Below are 24,546 nucleotides of genomic sequence, written 5' to 3'. Positions count from 1 at the left end.
GGAAGGAATGATTTTTTTTTATATAAATCAACTCTTGTTCTATGTTGGTTTTGCTCTCTAGGAAGCCTGAAACCAATTTGCTATGGCATCAGCATGGTATATGTGTGCCATACTATATAAAATATTAATAAGCATTGGTTCTCCTTGATTTGATCATAAAATCTATTTTTAAATGACTTAACACAAGAAAATAGAATAACTACACTACCAGCACAACTTTGGCCCTTACATAGATTCATCCTAGACTGAATCCATGTCCTAGTCTTTCTGGAGAAAAAATAAATTCCGAGAAACCCAACAAAGATCTGTGTAATTTTCTTCATCTTTGTTAACTATGACTTTAATTTGTAGTATACTATATACAATCAACAGAGTTGTTAATTATATGGTACTGCTAATCTTTTTATGAAAACAGGCTTTTGATAATGATTTGTTAAATTGGAGATAGGACAAAATATTTCTATCTAGGAACAGTCTCATCAAATGCTATTCATTTCTTTCAACACCCATAATTCACTTTTAAATTTGTCAAAGCCTAGCTTTATTATTTCCATAATATAAATTAAAATGAAACATAGTGACACAAATTCCTTTATATATCTAATTTAGAGTTGGCCAATTTATCAAATCTTTAGGCTGTAAGAATTTTTTCTTTGGTTGGAAGAATCTATTATGCCAATGTCCGGATGGAGCTCGGCTTGCATCTCCTACTTCAGAAAGGCTGTCAGAATCCATGAGCCTCAGGATAGTATTAATAGTAACAACTGTGCAAGGTTTTCTGAGTTACTGTGCAAAGAAGAGATTCCTTACAAACACGTACAAGTATCAGTAAGATCTTGCGACACACCGCACAATTTATTGAGAAGTGCCATTTGATATTGCATCCAAGGTTAAGAACCACTTAAAGAGGGGTCTTTAATGCCATGGTGTAATTACGAAAAGTAGCTGCTTAAGTAATCAGAAAAGAAAAAGGTATTGTTAAAAAGCTCTAGAATTGAGAGCTTGACAGAAAGAGAGAGAAGAGACAAAGCCAGGGGTCCTTGAGCTCTCCAGCTAGACCAAGGTTAACAAGCCCCCCTTGGGCTTTCTTCGCAATTCCACAGTGGAAACAAGTCAGAAGAAAGGTATGCTTCTTTTGTCCTCCTGACCCTCCATTTACTCAAAAGCAACGGGCTCGACAATCCCGGAACAAAACCCTCATGGCGCTGGGTAACCTTCCAACCCTCAGAGCTCTATGGGCCGCTAAGCCAGCGCACAAAAGCGGGCCCCGCCGCTCTTTTGTTCTTCCCGAGGCTGGGCGCCGCGTGGAGAGACAGCTGACACGCTCTGGAACGTCCCAGCTGCGCACCCTGGGCCTCCGATGTTTATTTAGCGGACTGCTGGCTCGGCTAGGTGCCTCCGGGACCCAGCCGTGCGCCCGCCCGCGGAGGAGCCATGTACCGGCGCAGCTACGTGTTCCAAACCCGCAAGGAGCAGTACGAGCGCGCCGAGGAGGCGCCGCGCGCCGCAGAGCCGGACCGCCTGGCGGAGGCCCGGGCGGCCGCGCCGAACCTGGCGGCGCTGCAGGGGCTCGGCGAGCGCGTGGCCGCTCACGTCCAGCGGGCCCGGGCGCTCGAGCAGCGCCATGCCGTCCTCCGGAGGCAGCTGGACGCCTTCCAGCGCCTGGACGAGCTGGCCGGCCCCGAGGATGCCCTGGCCCGCCACGTCGACGGCAACCGCCAGCGCGCCCGGGACCTGGCGGCCGAGCGCACCCGGCTGGAGCGCCAGGGCGCAGAGGCGCAGCGCGCGCTCGACGAGTTCCGGAGCAAGTAAGCGGTGCCTCTAGGGTGACAGGCGGCGCGGGCCGGGAGCGCGCGGCCACTGGGCTGGGAGGGCAGTCTCTGATCTCCGGGCGACCGGTGACTTTATCTCCGCGGAGGCACGCACGTGGTGCGTTTTCCTGAGCTAGGGCTAGCTTCCGTTGTGATGCCGTGTCACATGAAATGGTGTAATTTACTTTTTAAACCTATCTTAATATCTAGATATAATTACATGCAATAAAATGCACACATTCAAGAGCATCGTGTAATGAGTTGAGAAACGTAGGTACCCATTTAACTACTAAAACAAGATATTTCCTCTACCCAAAAAGTTCCTTTTTGCCCTTTCCCAGTCTTTGGTTCCCCCTCCCCAGTCCCCTCAACGGAGGCGCCCAGGGTTCTGATTTCTGTCACTATAGATTACTATTGCCTGTTCTAGAATTTCACAAAAAATGGAATCTTCTAGACATATTCTATGTGTCTGGCTCCTTCTGCTCTGCATAGTGTTTTTGAGATTGTTGTTGTTCGTTGCTAAGTCGAGGCTAACTCTTTGCCACCCCATGATGGATGTTTATTAATGCTCCAGGCTCATCCTGTTATAGAGGGTATTGCACCCATTTCACAGACTGGGATTCAGACAATGTATTGATTTAGGGGAAAGGTCACTCAGCTGGTGACTGCTGCATCAGGATTGGAATTCAGGTCTTGAACATGCAAAGTCTAACTGTCTTCACTGTATCACAGCTGACACCTGGACATTGTTTCAACCTGTGTCCTCTAGGGTCTGGCTACTCAAAGTGCGATCCATGGACCAGCAGTTTCCCATCACCCAGGAGCTTGTTAAAAAAGGAGACTCTTGGGGCCCCCCCCCCAGAGCTCCTGGATCTGACTGCACTTTAACAAGACCCCCCCAGGTGATTCAGCATTTAAGTTAAACATTGAAGTTTCAAAAGTCCTGGTCCTGGGCAATGTGCCCCCTTTTGATAGAATGAATAATGCTTTAAAATCACCCTAAAAGCTGTTAAAAAAAAAAAAAAAAAAGATGCTCAGCAATTTGTCAACATTTTTCCAGGTTATAAATGAGTGTGCACTTTGACTCAGCTGGGTGCTTCAGGGAATTTATCCTCGGATATTCTGTGTGTGCGTGTGCTAAGTCACTTCAGTGTAGTCTGACTCTCTATGACCCTATGGACTGTAGCCCACCAGGCTCCTCTGTCCATGGAATCCTCCAGGCAAGAATACTGGAGTGGGTTGCCATTTCCTTCTCTGGGGAATCTTCCTGACCTAGGGATCGAGCCCGCAGCATTTCTTAATGTTTTCTGCATTTGGTAGGTGGGTTCTTTACCACTAGCGCCACTGGGCAGTTCCCTCTGATACTCAAGCAGGTGTCAAAGGACATGTCCACAAGGATATTCCCTGCAGCATGATCTCAGTAACTAAGACTTGGAACCTGAATGCCTGTTAATAGGAGTCAGGTTATGAAATTGTGCTTCATTCATGCAATGGAATTCTATGCAATTGTAAAAAAAAATAGTGTGTTATTATTATCTATCTTAAAAAGACAGGGGGAGGCATAGAGATTTTTTGCTTGCAAAAGGACACAAGCACACACACAGAAACCTAACAACACTGCTTACCTATGAGGATAAGAGAGGATGAACAGAGGTAGAGGGAGAATTTTAACTTAACGTTTTCTGATGTCATTTAAAAAATTCTCTGACCATGTAAGAGATTTATATGTTTAAAAATTATATAAATTAATGAAAAAAATTCAGAGGTAGACCTGATCTGAGACCTCAAGTGGAGCCCAGGATTTCCATATTTAATGAGCTCCACTGGTAATTTCAGTGAACAGCCAGGTTTGAGGATCTCTGGTCTAGGGTAGCTGGAGAGTTTTCTTCAAATGTGCTCTGTGTTTGTATTACATATTCTCAGCCCCAGATGTGAACAGGTTATTCAGCATTGTATATCGAGCCTGTTTATCTGATCATAAGCATTCATTCCATCAGTCCTGCTGTTTCTGGTTTTCTTTCTTTTTAGCTGTGCTGTGTGGCATGCAGGATCTTAATTCCCTAACCAGGGACTGAACCTTTGGCCCCTGCAGTGGAAGTGTAGAGTCTTAACCATTGGACTGCCAGGAAAGTCCCTGTTTCTGGTTTTGATCCTGGAAGAAGGCACCTGAAAATCCCTATAGCTCTTCAAGGGAAAACTGAGGTTTGCAGAGGGCCTGTGGGTGGCAGGACTTGAACTTGGGTTTTTCGCCTGGAGGCTCACACCCTTTTCAGAATGCTGTGTCTTGGAGAGAAACCTTCCTTGGACGCCTGTGGAGTGAGGCCTTCACTCATATAAAGTTCATGTTACCTAAAGCAATGGAGGTGAATGTTGGTGAATGACACAAGGCAGCTCCATGGGTCATCTGGATACCCCAGATCCCCAGATGGCCTTTACCTAGGCCACAGTCCTTGGGTCACAGTCGGCTGTGATTTGACTGGGCAAGCATGACTCCTGGGAGCCCTCAATGGAGGGTGGCTGTGTTGAGTTTTCCTGATTTTACTTGATTCTGGGTTGTGTGTCCATCATGGAGCAGGCCCCTCAGGCTCTCTGATTTATTTGATAATTCTCATTAGTTTATTCCCTCCCAGTGCCCCCTTAGAGAAGTTTTGATAATTAAAATTGGGTAGTGAGATTAGAAAATCATTGTAAAAATTATACACATCTGTAGTACACTGGGGACATACACTGAGTTTGGTTTAATTCCAGAGGTGTGGTGATGACTAGCCAGAAATAGGTGAAATTAATGCAGAAACAGGAAGGTATATGCAGCCTTGTTAGGCATATTCTTTACCTGGATAGTTGTATAATTTCAAAATCAGGTCTTTAGCACATCAAAGAAAGGCTAAATAAAATAAAAACTATAAAACAAAACTACCAAAATACTATAAATACAATGATGCATACAAAATACAATGATGAGTCAATTATCCAAATTGCTGAAAGCTAAAATTAATTCTGTCAGTCAGACGATTGAAGCCAAAGTGGTTTTTTCCACCTTATGAATTCACTTCTATATTCACTTCTATGAATATATGAATATATTATGAATTCTTACCATGAATTCTTTATAATGAGATCACCCGTCTTTAATATAATACCTAGACTTGTCTACAGCATGAAACTAGGTTAATATCTTGTTTATTAAGTATGTTTTAAACATTTTAAAAATTATTTTTTAAAAAGTATTTGGCTGTGTGCAGCATGTGGGATCTTAGTTCCCCCACAAAGGATCAAACCTGGGTCCCCTGCACTGAAGGTGTGGAGTCTTAATCACTGGACCACCAGGGAAATCCCTAAATATGTTTTTAAGGTATAGAAATTCTTGGATGTTTCTAGCAGGAAAAAGCAGTAAGAAAATTAAATTTTGTTAACAGTTTTATTTTTAAAGGGAATTAACTATTTAAAAAAAAATCATTTCTGGCTTCATTAGAGCCACACAGAAAACAAACTGCTAAATGTGACATCCTGGTGTGAAAAGAAAAACTTATGCACATATATTTTGCTTACTGGTTACAGCTGAGCTTCTTGGATGGCTCTGGAAATGGGGACACTGAGAACAGTGTTCTTCCCTGAGGTCAGGACTTTTGATTTTGAGCTGCAGTTTCCCAGCACCTGTCAGTGTAAAGTCCTAACTTGAACCTGTGGCATGGGTGTGCAGGGATACAGAAAGCCAGGCTTTGTAGGTTGGGCTAAGTGCTGAGTAGGATTAGTTTCAACTACAAATAAATTCCAAGTTAACATTGGCTTATTCCAAGTGGAAGATTGTTTCTTTCTTGTGTAAGGTCTGGGCTAGCAGTTTAGTATGGCACCCTAGGGTAATCAAGGCCCACAAGGCTGTGTGTGGCCTTCAAGAAGGCAGCATTGGTGTTTCAAGGGACAAGATGGAGGAAGGGATGTAGAAGGACATACCTACACCATCTCTTACCACAGATATCTTCAAGTGGCCACAGGCATGCTTGCTTCCCATTGGTCAGGATTGAGTCACATGGCCACACTGAGCTGCAAGGAAGGCTGGGAAATGTAGTCTTTATTCTAGGCAGCCCTGTGGCTTCCAAACATGGCTTCCTATCTCCTATTAGGATGGATACTGGGGACAGCTTACAGGAAGTGAGGTGGGGGTCATTGCGGAAGGGGCTTTCTCTTTTTCTTCAGGGGATGAAATTCCCCCTAGAGGGAACCTTGTTCTGATCAGAATGATTTCTGGTGTTTCTCTGCTTCCTTGATCTTTAGCTTTTTTTTTTTTTTTTTTTTTTTAGGACTCCAGGGAAGAAGCAGACTAGGAGAAAAAAAATACACGTGCTCCTAGCACTGGCTGCTTTCTTAATCTTGTGCATGCTTATAACTTTGGTGGTGTCCCCGCTCTACCCAGGCAGTGTGGTAGATGTGGCAGGCTCACATCTGAATCCTGACTCACCCCTCTATGTGTGAAGTCCTCCAGGAGCTGAGCCTGAGAAAGTTGTTTATTTGGGGGATGGTGTCAGGGAGCAGCAGTTGGGGAGTGGGGAAGTGAGGGAGGCAGGGAAAGACCAAGTGGTGCCTCATCCGGCAAGTTACCCTTTGTGACCACTGGCGCCCACCTGTGGGGTGGAGAGCCCTTGTCTGTGGTCCCATCTGGGAGGGAGGGAGCCGGGACGTGTGTGTCCCCACTCCGGAGCTTGCAGGCTGCTTCCAGGCTGACTGGCTCTTTGACCTGTCCAGTCTGCCCTGCCCCCCAGCCCAGGGGAGGCTCTGGGTGTGCAGAACGATTCTGACAGATGCTGAGGCTGTGAGTGAAGCGCCCAGAGCATCTACAGGGGCCTCGGGCCAGTTTCTCAACCTCAGTTTCCCCATCTTTCACATAGGGGTAACAGCAGCTGCTCTCTTCCAGGGTTTTGTAAGGATCAAAGGACACAGTCCAGAAAAGCTGTCTCAGGTGGATGAATACAATAGTATAGGATAGCCAGGTGAGGTCAGGGCAGTGGTGTTTGAGGCAGAACCTTAGGGCAGCCCCCAGGATTGTAACTGCGATCCTAGGGTGACAGCTGTGCTAAGGTCTGATTCCTGCATCCTTGGGTGGCTAGGAGGGGGTGCTGGGGGCTTGGGGCTGGGTCTCCATGTATGGCGCCCCCTATGTATACCATGGAGAAGGTTGGGAAAGGGTGAGTGGGCTCCGAAAGACAGCATCAGCTCCTGCTTCCCATAAAGAAAGGGCGCAGGACTCAGGCTGACTGAATGTCCCACTCTGCCTTCTGTGTCCCATCTGCAGGTATGAAAATGAGTGTGAGTGTCAACTGCTGCTGAAGGAGATGCTGGAACGACTCAACAAGGTAAGCAGAACCCGACCTGGGGTTTGAGTAGATTCATGGTGGGATTGGCACCCCACTCCAGTACTCTTGCCTGGAAAATCCCATGGATGGAGGAGCCTGGAAGGCTGCAGTCCATGGGGTCGCTGAGGGTTGGACACGACTGATCGACTTCACTTTCACTTTTCACTTTCATGCACTGGAGAAGGAAATGGCAACCCACTCCAGTGTTCTTGCCTGGAGAATCCCAGGGACGGGGAAGCCTGGTGGGCTGCCGTCTATGGGGTCGCACAGAGTCGGACACGACTGAAGTGACTTAGCATAGCATAGCATAGCATAGCATGGTGGGATTGAGCTAAGCGGCTGAACGATTGTTGTTCCACACGCCTCCTTTTTGTGTTCTTTCGAGACTCCTCCATGTCTTTTGGGGTCACTCTCCTTTTTAAAAAAGTTTTATTGAAGTACCGTTGATTTACAATGTTAATTTCTGCTGTACAGCAAAGTGACTCAGTTATACATATATGTACATTCTTTTTCATCTTCTTTCCCATTACAGTTTTAAGGATGAGGATGAGATGGTTGGATGGCATCACCGATTCAATGGACATGAGTTTGGGTAATCTCCGGGAGTTGGTGATGGACAGGGAGGCCTGGCATGCTGCAGTCCATGGGGTTGCAAAGAGTCAGACATGACTGCGCGACTGAACTGAACTGAACTGATGGTTTTATGAGCTGTACAGTAGGACCTTGTTGTTTATCCTTCCTACGTATAATAATTTGCATTTGCGAATCCCAGCCTCCCAATCCATCCCTCCCCTCCCCCCACAACTTGGCAACAAGTCTGTTCTCTGTGTCTGTCTGCTGCCGTCCTTCATGGCTTTGTAACTTCAATGAAATCTTTGTGAGTGAGTGCACACACCCCCATGCACTCCTATCCCACAAGCTACACGAGCTTGTGAGAGATCTCTAGACAATGAAGCTCATTGCTTTGTTCGGCCATCAGGATGTCAGTGTCACAGAGGCTGGCTGTGGTTTGCACCAAACTTGGGAGAGGACTTGCTCCAGGCAGTAGTTACTTGGATCAGTGCTACCGTATCCTGTTGGCTAAGAGTCTTGAGAAGATTCCTCCCCGGGGAAAGTCCCACGAGAACAGAGGACGAAATTTCCTTTTCCCCTCAAACTCCTCACTCTCGAAGTATGAACTGTCTCCGTGAGGGAGGTACCGGAGCTTAGGGGGAACTGTTCTCTGCCGGGGCAGTTTCCTTTTCTGGATCCTCCAGCATTTCCTAACTGACTGGATCTTTCTGCTGTAGCCAGGAGAGCTCGACTACCAGATAGCAGAGTGATCTTGGACTGCAGAGGTTATCCGTGGCCAATAGGTCTGAGCATGGTCCTTTTCTGATCATTTTGGAGCTCAAATGTCAGAAGGAAGGACCTACGGGGACTGATGAGTTGAAGGGCTGCTTATTCAGGGTACCTGGCTGCTTTCACCTTCTCCTCTTCCCCACCCATAACCTCATTGCTGATAAAATCTGTCACCCTTCCCTGTTGCACCCAGATGTGGCCTTAAGAGTCTTCTCCAAATGGTTGCCATATGATCCAGCAATCTCACTCCTGGGCAAAACCATAATCCGGACAAAACCATAATTTGAAAAGATACATGCACCCCTATGTACATAGCAGCACTGTTCACAGTAGCCAAGACTTGGAAACAACCTGAATAGCCATCAACAGATGAATGAATAAAGCAGATGGATAAAGAAGCTGCTTCCCTGGTGGCTCAGCTGGAAAAGAATCTGCCTGCAGTGCGAGAGACCTGGGTTTGATCCCTGGGTTGGGAAAATCCCCTGGAGAAGGGAAAGGCTACCCACTCCAGTATTCTGGCCTGGAGAATTCCATGGACTGTATAGTCCATGGGATCCCTAAGACACAACTGAGCAACTTTCACATTCACACATATATACCATGGAATATTACTCAGTTATAAAAAATAATTAAATAATGCCATTTGCAGCAACATGGATGGACCTACAGATTACTGTACTAATCACGTAAGTCAGAAAGAGAAAGACGAATATCATATGATATCACTATATGTGGAACCTGAACTATGACACAAAGGAACATATCTATACAATAGAAACACACTCACAAATATAGAGACTTGTGCTTGTCAGGGAGAAGGAGCGTGGTGGTGGGATGGAGTGGGAGGTTGGGATTAGCAGATACAAACTATTGTATAGAGACTGGATAAGCAATAAGGTCCTGCTGTAGAGCACAGAGAACTATATTCAATATCCTGGGATAAACCATCATGGAAAAGAATATGAAAAAGAACACATTTATGTGTGTATAACTGAGTCACTTTGCTATGTAGCAGAAATTAACAGGTCCTGCTGTAGAGCTCAGGGAACTATATTCAATATCCTGGGATAAACCATAATGGAAAAGAATATGAAAAAGAACATATTTATGTGTATATAACTGAGTCACTTTGCTATGCAGCAGAAATTAACAAAACATTGTAAATCAACTGCATTTTAATAAAATAAATTAAAAAAAGGTTCTTCTCCACATGGAACTCCAGGCAGGGACTTCAGACTGTCAGGGTTTGCTCAGTGTTGGTTACTAGTCCCCTGGCTTTGTCCGATCTCTGTTGTCCAGGACTATTCTGCCAGTTGGTGGGAGGGTCAGAACTACACTTGGGATACTGCGTGTTGCTTCGTGGATATCACCCACTGTGTGATTCTTCTGTGTCTGTCCATGTGTGAATGTCTGACATGTTGTCCAAGTCAGGACACTGAGTGAAGGAAATTTTAGTAATCACACATGTCGATTGATAGAAACTGGACGGTCTCAGGCCAATTGGGCAGGTGGGCACCCAGTCGTGAGCCCAGAGTTGGCAGGAAGGGTGTCCTGCAGAGGGGTCCTGTGCACACAGTTCAGTGACTGGCTGTGTGCTGAGCTGGGTTGGAAGTCTGAGTTGATTTGGGCCTTATTAGCCTTCGACTTCACTCAGCAGTTCGACTGACACCCATGGCTCATCCCCATTGTTTTTGGCAGAAATTCCAGGCTCCCAGGTGGGGCTACTGTTGTGTCCACAGACCGAGGCCTCTGGGAACAGAGAAAGCTGACCGCCATCAGCTTTACGCACTTTTCAGCCCTTTCCCCGCGCCCCGAACGGCTCGCTCTGCTTTGTAATTGTCCTCACCGTAGGTAGGGCCCCCTCTGGACATGGCACTGAGGTTGTCGCCTGCCCTGCAGAGTGTCATCCTGGGCCTTCCTCAAAGAAGCAAGAGACAGAACTTAGTCCGTTTAACCTTTGGTGGCAAGTGATGCGACTTAAAAACAAGCTCAAACCTTCGATTTTTCTGCTATTACAAAAGCAGTGCGTATTCCCAGTAGACAAATAAGAAATAGAAAATGGAAAATAAGGGAAAGGCATTCCACCCTTTTCCTCGCTTCATTCTGTGACATAGCGTGTGGACGGTTGGGATCTGAGTCCAGTGGGGATGTTATGAAGGTTCCGTGGGAGGATGGAACCAGGCGGTAGGGTGGGCGGGGGCCACACAGGCTTCAGCATGGCTGTTCCCGGGTGCAGGGGAGACCCTGCTCCCCGCAAGAGCTGTGCCGTCCAGAGCAGGAGGGTGACCTGCTACTAGGACTCCTCACTCCACTGTGAGTGGCTTCCTCTCTCAGCACCTCAGTTTCTCCATCTGGAAAATGGGAACAATGCCGGTTCCCACCTCAAGAGCAGGTGTTTGTCTGCATGGCTGGTGAAGGTTCAGTGACACAATCGTAGATGTGACCTGCCTGCTACAGTTGTTACTGTAGGTCACCTGATACGATGGACACCAGCTTAGTTCTCTCCAGATGTGGCTTTGTAACCCCAGGGGAGTGGGAGTGTGTAGAGGGATAGCTTTGGAATTGCTGTGAATTTATTTTTGTGACTACCTTTTGTCTATAGCGGATGACATAAAAAAAATTCTTTAAAAATGGCATTGAAATATGTATAATATCATATATGAAACGAGTCCCCAGTCCAGGTTCGATGCACGATACTGGATGCTTGGGGCTGGAGCACTGGGACGACCCAGAGGGATGGTATGGGGAGGGAAGAGGGAGGAGGGTTCAGGATGGGGAACACATGTATACCTGTGGCAGATTCATTTTGATATATGGCAAAACCAATACAATATTGTAAAGTTAAATAAAATAAAATAAAAAAAAAGAAATGTTAGAAATAATTAAGGTAATGGAAAGATGTATTTATAACATCAACAACCTTGATGCCAAAATGAGAAAATTATCTGTAAAGTGATTTGACAGGGCTGGATCAAAAAATAGTTTTAAAACTATAAAAAAAAATTCTTTAAAAATTTAAAAAATTTAAGAAATTAAAAAAAATTTCTTTTTAAATACATGTCAATAAACATGAATCAATTGGAAAAGAATACAGGGTGAATAGTAGATTTGGATATGTCAGAAATCACGAACACAGGATGCAAATGCAGTGAATGGAGAGGTCCCTGCATCAGCTCTCGGAACCTTGGAACAGCCTTGAGGATTTTGGGTTTTTTACCCAAAAAAAGAGGTGGGATATCACCTCTCTGTCAGGGCAGGAGCTCACCCTCACTGAATCTAAATGACTCAGAGCCCCCCATTCACTCTTGGTAGGTATGGACAGGGTCTTCCTTTATTTTTTCCATTAGCATTTAATTGTTTTGTTTTTTATTTTTAACTTTTTAATGAAGTAATAGTTGATTTTCAATATTATGTTAGTTTTAGGTGTACAGCATAGGGTTTCAGTATTTGTATAGGCTATGCTCCATTAGAAGTTACTAGAACTGACCTGATGATTTTTAAATAGTTGGGTTTGGCTAATCTCTAGGACTCATTGTTTTACATATATAAATGGTAAGGTGTAGACTTCAAGATTTCTCTTTAAAAAAAAAAAATTCCCAGAATCTTAAAATGCTGTAAGTTCTAGCTGAAGGCTTTCACTTGAAAACAGGGTAAAGAAATACCTAAAGCTGCCATGTGTGTTTTTCTGTGTGAGTCGTGAATCTTAAACATGTTTGGAAAAGAGCAAGAGGTGAGGGAGTTTAAGAGGTGAAAGCACTTTTGCTTTCAGGCCTACAAGCCTTCGTACGTACAAGAATTCCTCTGAGGCTGGGGATGAACTTCTGGAGAAGAGGAGAAGGATCTGGGAAGCAGAGTTTTGGAGGAGGCTGGTGGTGGAAGGCAGGAAGTTGGTTTTGTTTTTTTTTTTGTTTTGGCCCAATCTGGGAGCACGTGGGATCTTAGTTCCCCTTAGTTCTCACAGGGGTTGAACCTGTGCCCCCTGCATTGGAAGTGTGGCAGCGTGGAGTCCTAACCTCTGGACCTCCAGGGAAGTCCCAGCAGCTGGTTTTTTTGTTTTTTTAAATTTTTTTAGTTGGACTGGTTTGGGTGTAGATACAGACAGTTGAAGCTCAACATTCAGAAAACTAAGATCATGGCATCTGGTCCCATCACTTCATGGGAAATAGATGGGAAAACAGTGGAAACAGTGTCAGACTTTATTTTGGGGGGCTCCAAATTCACTGTAGATGGTGATTGTAGTCATGAAATTAAAAGATGCTTACTCCTTGGAAGGAAAGTTATGACCAACCTAGATAGCATATTAAAAAGCAGAGATATTACTTTGCCAATAAAGGTCCGTCTAGTCAAGGCTACGGTTTTTCCAGTGGTCATGTATGGATGTGAGAGTTGGACTGTGAAGAAGGCTGAGCACTGAAGAATTGATGCTTTTGAACTGTGGTGTTGGAGAAGACTCTTGAGAGTCCCTTGGACTGCAGGGAGATCCAACTAGTCCATCCTAAAGGAGATTAGTGCTGGGTGTTCATTGGAAGGACTGATGCTGAGGCTGAAACTTCAATACTTTGGCCACCTCATGTGAAGAGTTGACTCATTGGAAAAGACCCTGATGCTGGGAGGGATTGAGGGCAGGAGGAGAACGGGGGACGACAGAGGATAAGATGGCTGGATGGCATCACTGACTCGATGCATATGAGTTTGGGTAAACTCTGGGAGTTGGTGGACAGGGAGGCCTGGCGTGCTGCGATTCATGGGGTCGCAAAGAGTCGACACGACTGAGCGACTGAACTGACAGACAGTTGAAGTTTTTAATGGATTTCCAGCATCTCTGTGGCTGAGTTAGCAAGGTTGATTTTTCAAGGGTATGTTGGACTCCAGTTAGTTTCTCCAGTCCCTTTCTAAAACATGGTCTCAAAAGTGAAAGTGTTAGTCGCTCAGTTGTGTCCAACTCTTTGCAACTCAGTGGACTGTAGCCTGCCAGGTCCTCTGTCCAAGGGATTCTCCAGGGAAGAATCCTGGAGTGGGTTGCCATGCCCTCCTCCAGGGGATCTTCCCGACCCAGGGATCGAATCCAGGTCTCTCGAATTGTGGGCAGAGTCTTTACCATTTGAGCTACTCGAGAAGCCCCCCTGAAGAAAGATGGTCTAGACCAGTGGATCTAGCATCAGCAACACGTGGAGGGTGTGTTAAAACAGTTTCCTCGTCCTTTCACCCCAGAAATTCTGATCCAATAGGTGTGGGATCCACCAGATCTTTCATTTTTCAAATCATTTCCAGATAGTGTGGTCCAGGAACCACACTTTGCGAACCACTCAACTAGATGTAAAACACAGTATCAGGGTTGGAGCATTTTCTAAAATTAGACTTTTGGCTCAGAGTCTTGATTTGGAAAAATCTAGACGCTTTTCTGCTGGTGGAGCTTTTGAAACTGCAGCTGACAGCATCCAAAAGCATAATAAAAACACAAGCGTCCACACATTTCTGAATTCTGGTGCAAACAAAAGAAAACACTTCCAAAAGAATTCTACCCCCCTCTACCAGCAGCTGCACATTCCAGCAGCAGCGACTCACCTTTGGGAGTTTTTCCGGGCAGTTTATCAGATGATTGTCTTCAAAGCGAGAGAATGTGCTTGCAGGGCATCTGATTAATCTCTCTTTTAAGGGCAAATGTGGGCTGGCCTTTTGTTATCATTCTCAGCAGTTTAAAAAGTTGGCTGATGGGACCTAAGGGGTTATTGGGCTTGACCCTGAGAGGAAGGTCAGGGAAGAGCAGAAGGCACCTTGCAGGGTGGGGTCAGGACTCAGCGTTCAACTCCTGACTAGTAGGGAGAAGTCCAGGACAGACCCCAGGCCTGTTAGCTCCTGTTAACTTCTGTTAATCAGCTGAATGACCCACTGGCTCCATGTCTCCCTGTCTGTAAGTTGAGACTCTATCATTTCTGAGCTGTCTTAGGCAGAGCCCTTAAGGTCCGTGGATTTGCTTGAAGGGCATCTGATGGAGGAGGGTTGCTGGACAGTCAGGGTTCCTATCTGCGCCCGCCTCCGCCCAACCATCATGTCCCTTAGGAAACACATCTCTGCTTTGCTTCTATATGTTGGCTTCCCTGAGATGTTTTGTTTGCAGGATGTGGCTACAAAATGTCTGAGGACCCATGGCCTCTAGGGTCCCTTCTATTTCTAAAACTTTTACAAAAGGATAGCCCTTTGTAAGGCATAACACAAAAGGTCTTCAGTCCAGTAATTGTGTATCAGTTGTGGATGAATTTTTGGTGACAGTTTCAGATGTTTGAGAATTCCCTATCCCACCCCATCCTCAGCAGTCTTGAGGGGTCGAGGGATGGGGCAGGTAGGAAAACATCCCAAAGTGCTGCCTCACACGTCTGCACCCAGCACTGCCCCACCTCTGGCCCCAGGGCTAGCTGTTCCTACTAAGCAGGGCCCGCTCCTTGGAGCTGAGAGGCGCTTCCACCAGGAACCACTGTGCCTGAAGTGGGCAGGGCTGCACTCCTGAGCCCTTGGACCTTCCTTCCTGTCAGTGTGGTCCTGGTAGGACTGTCAGCAAGATACAGTCACGTGATCATGTGGGCCAATCATAGCTCTCTCTCAGAGATGTTGCTCCTGAGGGGCAGAGATAAGTGCCTTTGGAGCTGGTCATCCTGGTGTCCAGGCCACAGCCCGCTGCTACTTGCTTTGTTGGGATTGCCCTGGTTTCTATCCTTCCTGAGGCCTGACTCTTTTTCCCTTGGGGTCTGTAGATTACCTGGAATCTTTCTGGCTCCTCAGCCCTTTTCCACTGCTGGGAAGACACCAGGCTTCCTTTCCTTCAGCATTTCTCTGTTGAAGAGGCTTCCTCAGGCTATGTGACAATTCTGAGTAATTTAGAAGCCCATTCACCAGGACCTCCAAGGGGCCTTCCACCTTCCCTGGAGCGTCTGCGTGAGACCATCAGTAATGCTGTGCTCTCCCAGGGACAATTCAGCATGATGACCCTAACCCCTATTAGTACCAGGAGGGCAAGTGTCTCAGAATATCTTGTCCTGTCCACATACCTTGACTGTCTTAACTCTGTTCATGCAGGGGTGGAGAATATCTTAAATATTTTAGCAGACCACATTCTACCTGTATGGATGAGAGCCTGTTGCTAACATTCATAGTGCTTTTTAATAAGTCATTAGGAAGTCAGTAAAAATGCACTTAGCAAGGCCTCAGGTATTGGTAGAAATGCAAGGCAGAGGTGTCTTGGGAGAGGAACAAGGTCCTTGGCCCTGTAACATATCACTGAATTGTTGAAGCATTTAAGTCAATTCCACACATCATATTACTTTCTTATTAAGAGCACAAATACTTCTTCACACCTGTTTGGTTGGTCAAAGGAAGATTGATGAGATAAAAGTTGGTGAATTATCAAAAAGTTTGGTAAGAACATTCAACCTTCTGTTGTGTCATTTCCAACTTTAAAGGAGCAAACACTCTTCACCTCAGCATTCATGCTAAAAAATGCATTTTGTATTGAAGATGGGTGGTCCCAAGATAAGTGTCAACAGTCCTCGGGAGAAAACTATTAAAATTAAGGTTTCCTACTCGATAGTTTGTCTTTTGACTTCATCAATGGTTTCTTTTGCTATGCACAGCTTTTGAGTTTGATATAGTCTTGCTTGGGCTTCCCCAGTGGCTCAGTGGTAAAGAAACCGTCTGCAGTGCAGGAGACGCTGAAGATGTGGATTTGGTCCCTGGGTTGGGAAGATCCCCTGGAAAAGAAGATTGCAATCCACTCAAGTATTCTTGCCTGGGAAATCCCATGGATAGAGAAGCCTGGTGGGCTACAATCTGTGGGGTGGCAAAAGATGCCACATGACTGAACGACTAAACAGCAGCAAGAAATAGTCTTACTTGCCAATTTTTTATTTTGTTGCTTGTGCTTTAAGTGTCACGTCCAAAAATTCATTGCCAACACCCATGCCAGGGAGGTTTTTTCCTGTTTCTTCTTGGAGTTTTGTTTCAGTATAAAATTATTTAAGTCTCTAACCCATTTCCCCACTCTAGTACTCTTGCCTGGAAAATCCCATGGATGGAGGAGCCTGGTAGGCTGCCGTCCATGGGGTCGCTAGTCAGACACGACTGAGCGACTTCACTTTCACTTTTCAGTTTCATGCGTTGGAGAAGGAAATGGCAACCCATTCCAGTATTCTTGCCTGGAGAATCCCAGGGACAGGGGAGCCTGGTGGGCCCCCGTCTATGGGGTTGCACAGAGTCAGACATGACTGAAGCGACTTAGCAGCAGTAGCAGCTAACCCATTTTGAGTTCGTTTTTGAATGGTATAAAATAGGGCTCTAGCTTCATTCTAAAGTAAAGGTTTCAGTGTTAAGGGAAACCTGTTTCTTAGTCTTAGAAACTCAACTCACTGATGAGAGGCTCTAGAACAAATACAGATGTGTCAGATTTTAAGGTTGTGTATGTGTTATCATTGTTCAGTTGCTAAGTCCTGTCTGACTCTTTGCGACCCCATGGACTTCAGCACACCAGGCCTCTCTGTCCTTTACTATCTCCTGGAGTTTACTGAAATTCATGTCCATTGATTCAGTGACGCTGTCCCACCATCCCATCCTTTGTCGCCCCCTTCTCCTCCTGTCCTCAATCTTTCCCAGCATAAGGGTCTTTTCCAATGATTTGGCTCCTCACATTAGGTGGCCAAAGCTTTGGAGCTTCAGCATCAGTCCTTCCAATGAATATTCAGGGTTGATTTCCTTTAAGATTGATTGGTTTGATTGTTGTCCAAGGGACTCTCAAGAGGCTTCTCCAGCACCATAATTCGAAACTGTGTTAGTCTCTTAGTCATGTCCAGCTCTTTGTGAGAGCCGGACATGGACTGTAGCCCACCAGGCTCCTCTCTCCATGAAATTTTCCAGGCAAGAATACTGAAGTGGGTTGCCATTTCCTCCTGCACAAGATCTTCCCCACCCAGGGACGGAACCTGCATCTTGTGCACTGCAGGTAGATTTTTACCACGGGAGCCATCAGGGAAGCAATTTTAAGGTTATTGGCATGCAAGCATACTGTTTCTCCCTGAATTTTCTAGATCAAGGCTTCTCAGCCCTGGCACTATTGGCATTAGGGACTGGAGGTTTATTTGTTGTGTGAGGTTGTCCTATGTATTGTGAGATGTTTAGCAGCATCTGTGACCCCTACCCACTCGATGCCGGTAGTAGCACTCCACCTCCCAAATGGTGACAATTAAAAGTATGTCCAGATTGTGCCAAATGTCCCCGGGGGAGGGGGGCAGAATCACCCCTGCCTGAGAGCTATTGTGGTAGACCAGGTCCAGTGGGCTAACCCAATGCTCTGCTAGAAATGCAGAATCCCGGACGCCGTCCCAGACCTACCAAACAGCAGTCTGCCTGTTAACCAGACCCCCAGTGGTCTGTGTGTTCAGATTTCACACCCACCCCATGGCCTCTCCAAATCGGAATTGTGACCCTCTTGTTGCAGGAGGCAGATGAAGCCCTGCTACGTAACCTGCGTCTTCAGATTGAAGCCCAGTTTCTGCAGGATGACATCAGTGCAGCCAAGGACAGGTACAAAAAGGTAACCACAACCCCTCTTGCAGCCCTTTCCCACCGGAAACCAGTCCGGGGCTCTCGTGGCTGAAAAATGAGATGGCTGCAGTGGGCTGCCCAGGTGAACTGGGCTGGACAGTGCTTAGTGAACCAGACGTGCGGGGGTGGGGGGGTGGTTTTGGGGTGTGTGTGTCAGGGGATGGGGTGGGAGCCAGTATCTATGGGAGACATTACACTCCACAGAGTGATTGCACGTGAATCCGTCTTGATTAGGCAAAACTGGTTCAGATCAGAAAATGGAGAAAATGCAAAAACTGTAAATTTTCACTGCTGCCTCTGAGGGAACATGTGGCCCGCAGGAGCCCCCTGGAGAAGGAAATGGCAACCCACTCCAGCGTTCTCGCCTGGGAAATCCCATGGGCAGAGGAGCCTGGTGGGCTACAGTCCACAGGGTTGCAGAGAGTCGGACATGACTTAGCGACTAAACAGCAATAGCAAGAGCCTTCTCTCAGGTACTGCTGTGTTCTGCCCACAGCCCTACCGGCTTCTCGTAGCCTCATGCTGCGGTGGGGTGGGGGTGCTTGGTGTTCTGGGAAAGTCCAGTCCCGGAGCTATGTAACCTAAGGCCAGTGGTCTAACCTCTCTGAGCTTGTGCATCTTGAAAATGCAAGTGCCAGACACTCCTTTCTGCCCAGCTGTGTCACCTGAGCACAGCAGACCTGAGGGCTGACCTCTCCAGGGACCTGGCCTCCCTCCAGCTTCAGTGTCTGTGTCTCTGCCTCAGGACCTGCTCCAGGCGGCAGAGGACAGCTTTTGTGTAGATAAAAGGAGGCATCAGGCGCCCTCCGAGCAGGTCACTGTCTGATATCCCGAGGGTCACATTAGCCCGGAGGGAGAAACTCAGGCAGTTCAGGTTTTAATGAGAACTCTTTCCTTCCCTGACAGAATCTTCTGGAGATTCAGACCTATGTCACCATCCTGCAGCAGATCATCCAGACCACCCCGCAGGCAGCTGCCATAACGAGTGGGATGCGGGAGGTAAGAGCAGGAGCCGCAGCAGCAGGGTGGCCACACGTGGGCATTGGTCCTGCAGCCCCAGGGCTGGTGCCCAGAGGCCCAGGGAGAGTCATCAGGTTGGACTGTCTGGGGCCCCCAACCCAACCTGAGCATTCATATTCAAGTTTACTCTTTTGCTCTCAGTCTGTAAGTGAACAAGGGTATCTAGACATTTGAGGACATAAACTCTGCTGCTGACCGTCTTCCTAGGTATTTGTTCTCTCTTCCTTGTTTAGCTTATAAGAAACTACCAGACTATCTCCCAAGCTCTGTAGCATCACTGCATCCCCGCCCCCAGCCACAGATGGGAGCTTCTGTTGCTTTGCTTTCTTGTCTGCCCTGGGATGTTGGGCTTTTATTTTGGTTTTGCTGTTTGCTGTTCTAATAAATGTGTTGTGTATCTTGTTATGAGCATTTTTTTTTTAAGCCACACCACATGGTTTGCAGGAATCTTAGTTCCCGAAAGGGATCGAACCCTCAGCAGTGAAAGCACAGAGTCCCAACCACTGGACCACCAGGGAATTCCTTGTTGAGTATCTTTTCAGTCAAGACATATGGATGCTTATCTGCCATCCATGTATCTATGATTCACGTATCTTCTGTGTTGGACCAAGACCCAAGTCTTTTGCATATATATCTATATCTATATATTATTGGGTTGTTTGTTTTCTTATTCCCCTTATCAATTTGACCATAATTTTGAATCCAGAAAATTGAAGATAGTGAGTGACTCTGTTTTTCAGGTCAGGCTCTACTAATGAGGAGGCAAGTCTGGGGCATGAAAACTGTCAGGACCGGTTAGAGATGGTTGAAGCTGTTTTGGAATTTGGGTGTAAAACTGTATTCCCAGTATAATGTTCCAGATTCCTTCCTCACTCAGCTCTTTAACAGTTCAACAGGATGTTGACCTATATTTTTTCCTCCTGTGGTTTATGGGATTTTGTGATGCACGATACGATATGTGTAGAAATAGACTGAGAAGGATACAGATTAAAACAGAAATGTCATGTGGACTTTCTCTGGAGAAGTGTTACGCTGAGGTCAGGGTTTTGTGGACTGTTCAGCTGATGAGATTCTGTGTTTTTCTGCAGAGATGACTTAGGATAGAAGTCTGCTCAAGCCCACACCCTGCAGAACCAGTGGGCAAGGGTAGCTGACTGCTTTATGTTTATTTGAACCTAACTTTTTATATCAAAGCTAAAGAAATCCCCAAATTTGCTTTTGGAACATAGTTGAATCCTGCCAAGTAACATCTGAGAGGCAGAAGGGTTACTTCTTTTGGCCTTGATGGGGATATTCTTGTCCACATTGCTCACCAATGACCCCAAGTGAACTGTGTGCGTGTGTGTTTAGCTGCTTTAGTTGTGTCCAACTCTGTGTGACCCTATGGACTGTAGCCCACTAGGCTCCTCTGTCCACGGGGTTCTGCAGGTAAGAATACTGGAGTAGGGTGCCATATCCTCCTCCAGGGGATCTTCCCAACCCAGGGATCAAACCCACATCTCTTTACGTCTCCTGCGTCGGCAGGTGGGTTCTTTACCACAAGTGCCACCTGGGAAGTCACAAGTGAACTGCTCTAAAACACAGCTTTTCCTAAAACATAATTTTCTTTGTCAGAGATTTCTTTCCAGACGCTTTATTGTATTTTGCAAACATTTTCCCCTTTAATTCAAAGGTGTTTTGTATCAGAGCACACTTATAAAATCATAATAGTTTGTTTCCTTGTAGCCCCATTTGTCTGAGTTGTAGGAATGTAGAACCATTTAGACTTAGTTTGATGGCGTCAGTGATTGTCAGAGACCCTCAGCATCACTTGGGAACTTGAGAAAAATGCAGAATCTCCAGCCAGACCCCCCAGCAGACCCACTGAGTCACAATCCCCATTTCAGCAGGATGCTCAGGGATTCATGTGCACTTTGCAAAGCACATTTAGATCCTGGTGCCTCCTTCTTTGCTTGTAAGGGCACTAATCCCACCATGGGGGCCCCACTCTAGTGACCTCATCTCCACCTCCCTTCCTGCCAAAGTCCCAGCCTAGATGCCTTCCCATGGCGGGAGGGGGTCAGGGCCTCAGCCTGTGAATCTGAGGGCGGGGTTAGGGGGATGTGAATGTGCAGAACACAGGAGGCCTCTCCGCTCCTCTACCTGTTTCCTCCCATGACAAGTGTGTGATGCTGAGTCTGGCTTCTTTGTACAGGAGAAGCTCCTGACAGAACGGGAAGCCGCCGCCCTGCAGTGCCAGCTGGAGGACGGCAGGGAGATGATCTGCCTCCTGCAAGCCCAGAGAACCGAGCTGCAGGCCCAGGTGCGCCCCACCCTCTGCAGGCTCATTCTGGTGTCACGTGCCCGAGAGACTTGCGCACGTTTGTCTCACTGTGTTGTTTTGTTGTTGTTTAGTCCCTCTGTTGTGTCCAACTCTTTGTGACCCCATGGGCTATATAGCCTGCCAGGCTCCTCTGTACTGGAGTGGGTTGCCATGCCCTCCTCCAGAGAATCGTCCCGACCCAGGGATCAAACCCAAATTTCCCACATCTCCTGCATTGCACGTGGATTCTTTACCACTGAGCCACCAGGGAAGCCCTGTCTTACTGTACATTCTCACAAATTTGGCACACCTGTGTGCCCAGCCCTCAAGTGACAGACAGCGTCCCTAGGGGGGTGACCAGCTGTCCGCATAGACGGAGGGCTGCCCAGGGCACTGCCCTTCCTGCTCAGACTGGAAAGGGCCTGCGCCAGAGGGGACAGAGAAAGTGAAAGTGAAGTTGCTTACTTGTGTACGACTCTTTGCGACCCCATGGACTGTAGCCAACGAGGTTCCTCCATCCATGGAATTTTCCAGGCAAGAGTACTGGAGTGGGTTGCCATTTCCTTCTCCAGGGGATCTTCCTGACCCAGGGATCAAACCCGGGTCTCCCGCATTGCAAGCAGACACTTTTACTGTCTGAGCCACCAGGGAAGCAGGGACAATAGATCCCACTAATTTCTGGCTTCCGAGAGGTTCCCTCAGGCCCCCTCCCCCACCAAGGGTAAGCTCCCACCTGTGCATAACCAACCCATTTTTCCCAGTTTAAAATTGTTGTAAAAAATAAGAAATGGTCACAGATTGGGGATTTTAATCCTCCACTCGTTTGAATCTGTGCTTCCTGCTTCTGACCTGAACTCTCTCCTCTGGAATCTGACTGCAGATTCCAGTCAGAGGGGAGACTGGAGAGAGGGGCTGTTTCTGCATTTGCTCCTGCTCAGAATTTGTTAGTGGAAACTTTGCATTTTCACCCCACCCCTTTTCTGTTCTTGGTGAAGCTTAATTTGCAAACTGAACTCACCAGAAAAGCTCGGTCCTATTTCTACAGGCTTCTTTTGTGGTTCACAGGCTTTGCGGGGCACCTCCGTGATTCCTTCAGTTTCTTTCTGTGGTTCCATGTATCTGGCTGTTCTGATGGGGACATTGGGTTAGAACACGCTCCTTCCTGTTTGACCACATTTCCCAAATCCAAAAGTAAATTGATGTTCGGTTTGACAAGTACATGTAAAGGACAAGAGAACAAGAATTTAAAAAATCTGCACCTCTACGTATACCATTAAACGTTATATGTTACTCTGTCTCTACTCCACCTGAAAGATGATGCTGTGAAAGTGCTGCACTCAATATGCCAGCAAATTTGGAAAACTCAGCAGTGGCCACAGGACTGGAAAAGGTCAGTTTTCATTCCAATCCCAAAGAAAGGCAATGCCAAAGACTGCTCAAATTACAGCACAATTGCACTCATCTCACACCCTAGTAATGGACAAGGCAATGGCACCCTACTCCAGTACTCTTGCCTGGAAAATCCCATGGATGGAGAAGCCTGGTAGGCTACAGTCCATGGGGTCGCTAAGAGTTGAACACGACTGAGCGACTTCACTTTCACTTTTCACTTTTCATGCATTGGAGAAGGAAATGGCAACCCACTCCAGTGTTCTTGCCTGGAGAATCCCAGGGACGGGGAAGCCTGGTGGGCTGCCGTCTATGGGGTCGCACAGAGTCGGACACGACTGAAGCGACTTAGGAGCAGCAGCAGCACACCCTAGTAAAGTAATGCTCAAAATTCTCCAAGCCAGGCTTCAGCAATATGTGAACCGTGAAATTCCAGATGTTCAAGCTGGTTTTAGAAAAGGCAGAGGAACCAGAGATCAAATTGCCAACATCCGCTGGATCATCGAAAAAGCAAGAGAGTTCCAGAAAAACATCTATTTCTGCTTTATTGACTATGCCAAAGCCTTTGACCGTGTGGATCACAATAAACTGTGGAAAATTCTGAAAGAGATGGGAATCCCAGACCACCTGACCTGCCTCTTGAGAAACCTGTATGCAGGTCAGGAAGCAACAGTTAGAACTGGACATGGAACAACAGACTGGTTCCAAATAGGAAAAAGAGTACGTCAAGGCTGTATATTGTCACCCTGCTTATTTAACTTATATGCAGAGTACATCATGAGAAACACTGGGCCGGAAGAGCACAAGCTGGAATCAAGATTGCCGGGAGAAATATCAGTAACCTCAGATATGCAGATGACACCACCCTTATGGGAGAAAGTGAAGAGGAACTAAAAAGCCTCTTGATGAAAGGGAAAGAGGAAAGTGAAAAAGTTGGCTTAAAGCTCAACATTCAGAAAACGAAGATCATGGCATCTGGTCCCATCACTTCATGGGAAATAGATGGGGAAACAGTGGAAACAGTGTCAGCCTTTATTTTGGGGGGCTCCAAAATCACTGCAGATGGTGATTGCAGCCATGAAATTAAAAGATGTTTACTCCTTGGAAGAAAAGTTATGACCAACCTAGATAACATATTAAAAAGCTGAGATTACTTTGCCAACAAAGGTCCATCTAGTCAAGGCTATGGTTTTTCCTGTGGTCATGTATGGATATGAGAGTTGGACTGTGAAGAAAGCTGAGTGCTGAAGAATTGATGCTTTTGAACTGTGGTATTGGAGAAGATTCTTGAGAGTCCCTTGGACTGCAAGGAGATCCAACCAGTCCATTCTAAAGGAGACCAGTCCTAGGTGTTCATTGGAAGGACTGATGCTGAGGCTGAAACTCCAATACTTGGGCCACCTCATGTGAAGAGTTGACTCAATGGGAAAAGACTCTGATGCTGGAAGGGATTAGGGGCAGGAGGAGAAGGGGATGACAGAGGATGAGATGGCTGGATGGCATCACCGACTCGATGCATATGAGTTTGGGTCAACTCTGGGAGTTGGTGATGGACAGGGAGGCCTGGCGTGCTGTGATTCATGGGGTCGCAGAGTCAGACATGACTGAGCGACTGAACTGAACTGAACTCCACCGATGCCGACAGAAGAATCACATGTTGGAGCCCTGTGGGGTGTGGTGGTTTTCTTGGGTTCTCAGTGTTACCAAATTTCATGACCTGAGTCCAGAATCTCTATTCCTGCCCCAC

At 46.6% G+C, this 24,546-nt stretch overlaps 1 protein-coding gene across 2 annotated transcripts in view; it reads left to right on the top strand.

Moving 5' to 3' along the window:
* The first annotated feature begins 1,062 nt into the window (after positions 1-1,062).
* Positions 1,063-24,546, top strand: part of BFSP1 (beaded filament structural protein 1) — a 38,709-nt gene continuing 15,225 nt past the window's right edge. Inside the window, exons 1-5 of one of the 2 annotated variants that reach the window (XM_061436305.1) lie at positions 1,063-1,808; positions 7,099-7,159; positions 17,982-18,077; positions 18,995-19,087; positions 21,303-21,410. In XM_061436305.1, coding sequence (XP_061292289.1) covers positions 1,435-1,808; positions 7,099-7,159; positions 17,982-18,077; positions 18,995-19,087; positions 21,303-21,410 — 732 coding nt within the window. In that variant the 5' untranslated portion in view covers positions 1,063-1,434. Of the gene's footprint in view, positions 1,809-5,867; positions 5,966-7,098; positions 7,160-17,981; positions 18,078-18,994; positions 19,088-21,302; positions 21,411-24,546 lie in introns of those variants that run through there. The other variant, XM_061436307.1, reaches the window with a different exon arrangement.

The sequence above is a fragment of the Bos javanicus genome, chromosome 13 (genome assembly GCF_032452875.1).
Source record: "Bos javanicus breed banteng chromosome 13, ARS-OSU_banteng_1.0, whole genome shotgun sequence".
NCBI classification, from domain to species: domain Eukaryota; kingdom Metazoa; phylum Chordata; class Mammalia; order Artiodactyla; family Bovidae; genus Bos; species Bos javanicus.
Note: the sequence above shows the minus strand (reverse complement) of the source record. Positions and strands in the feature narration are given on the sequence as shown.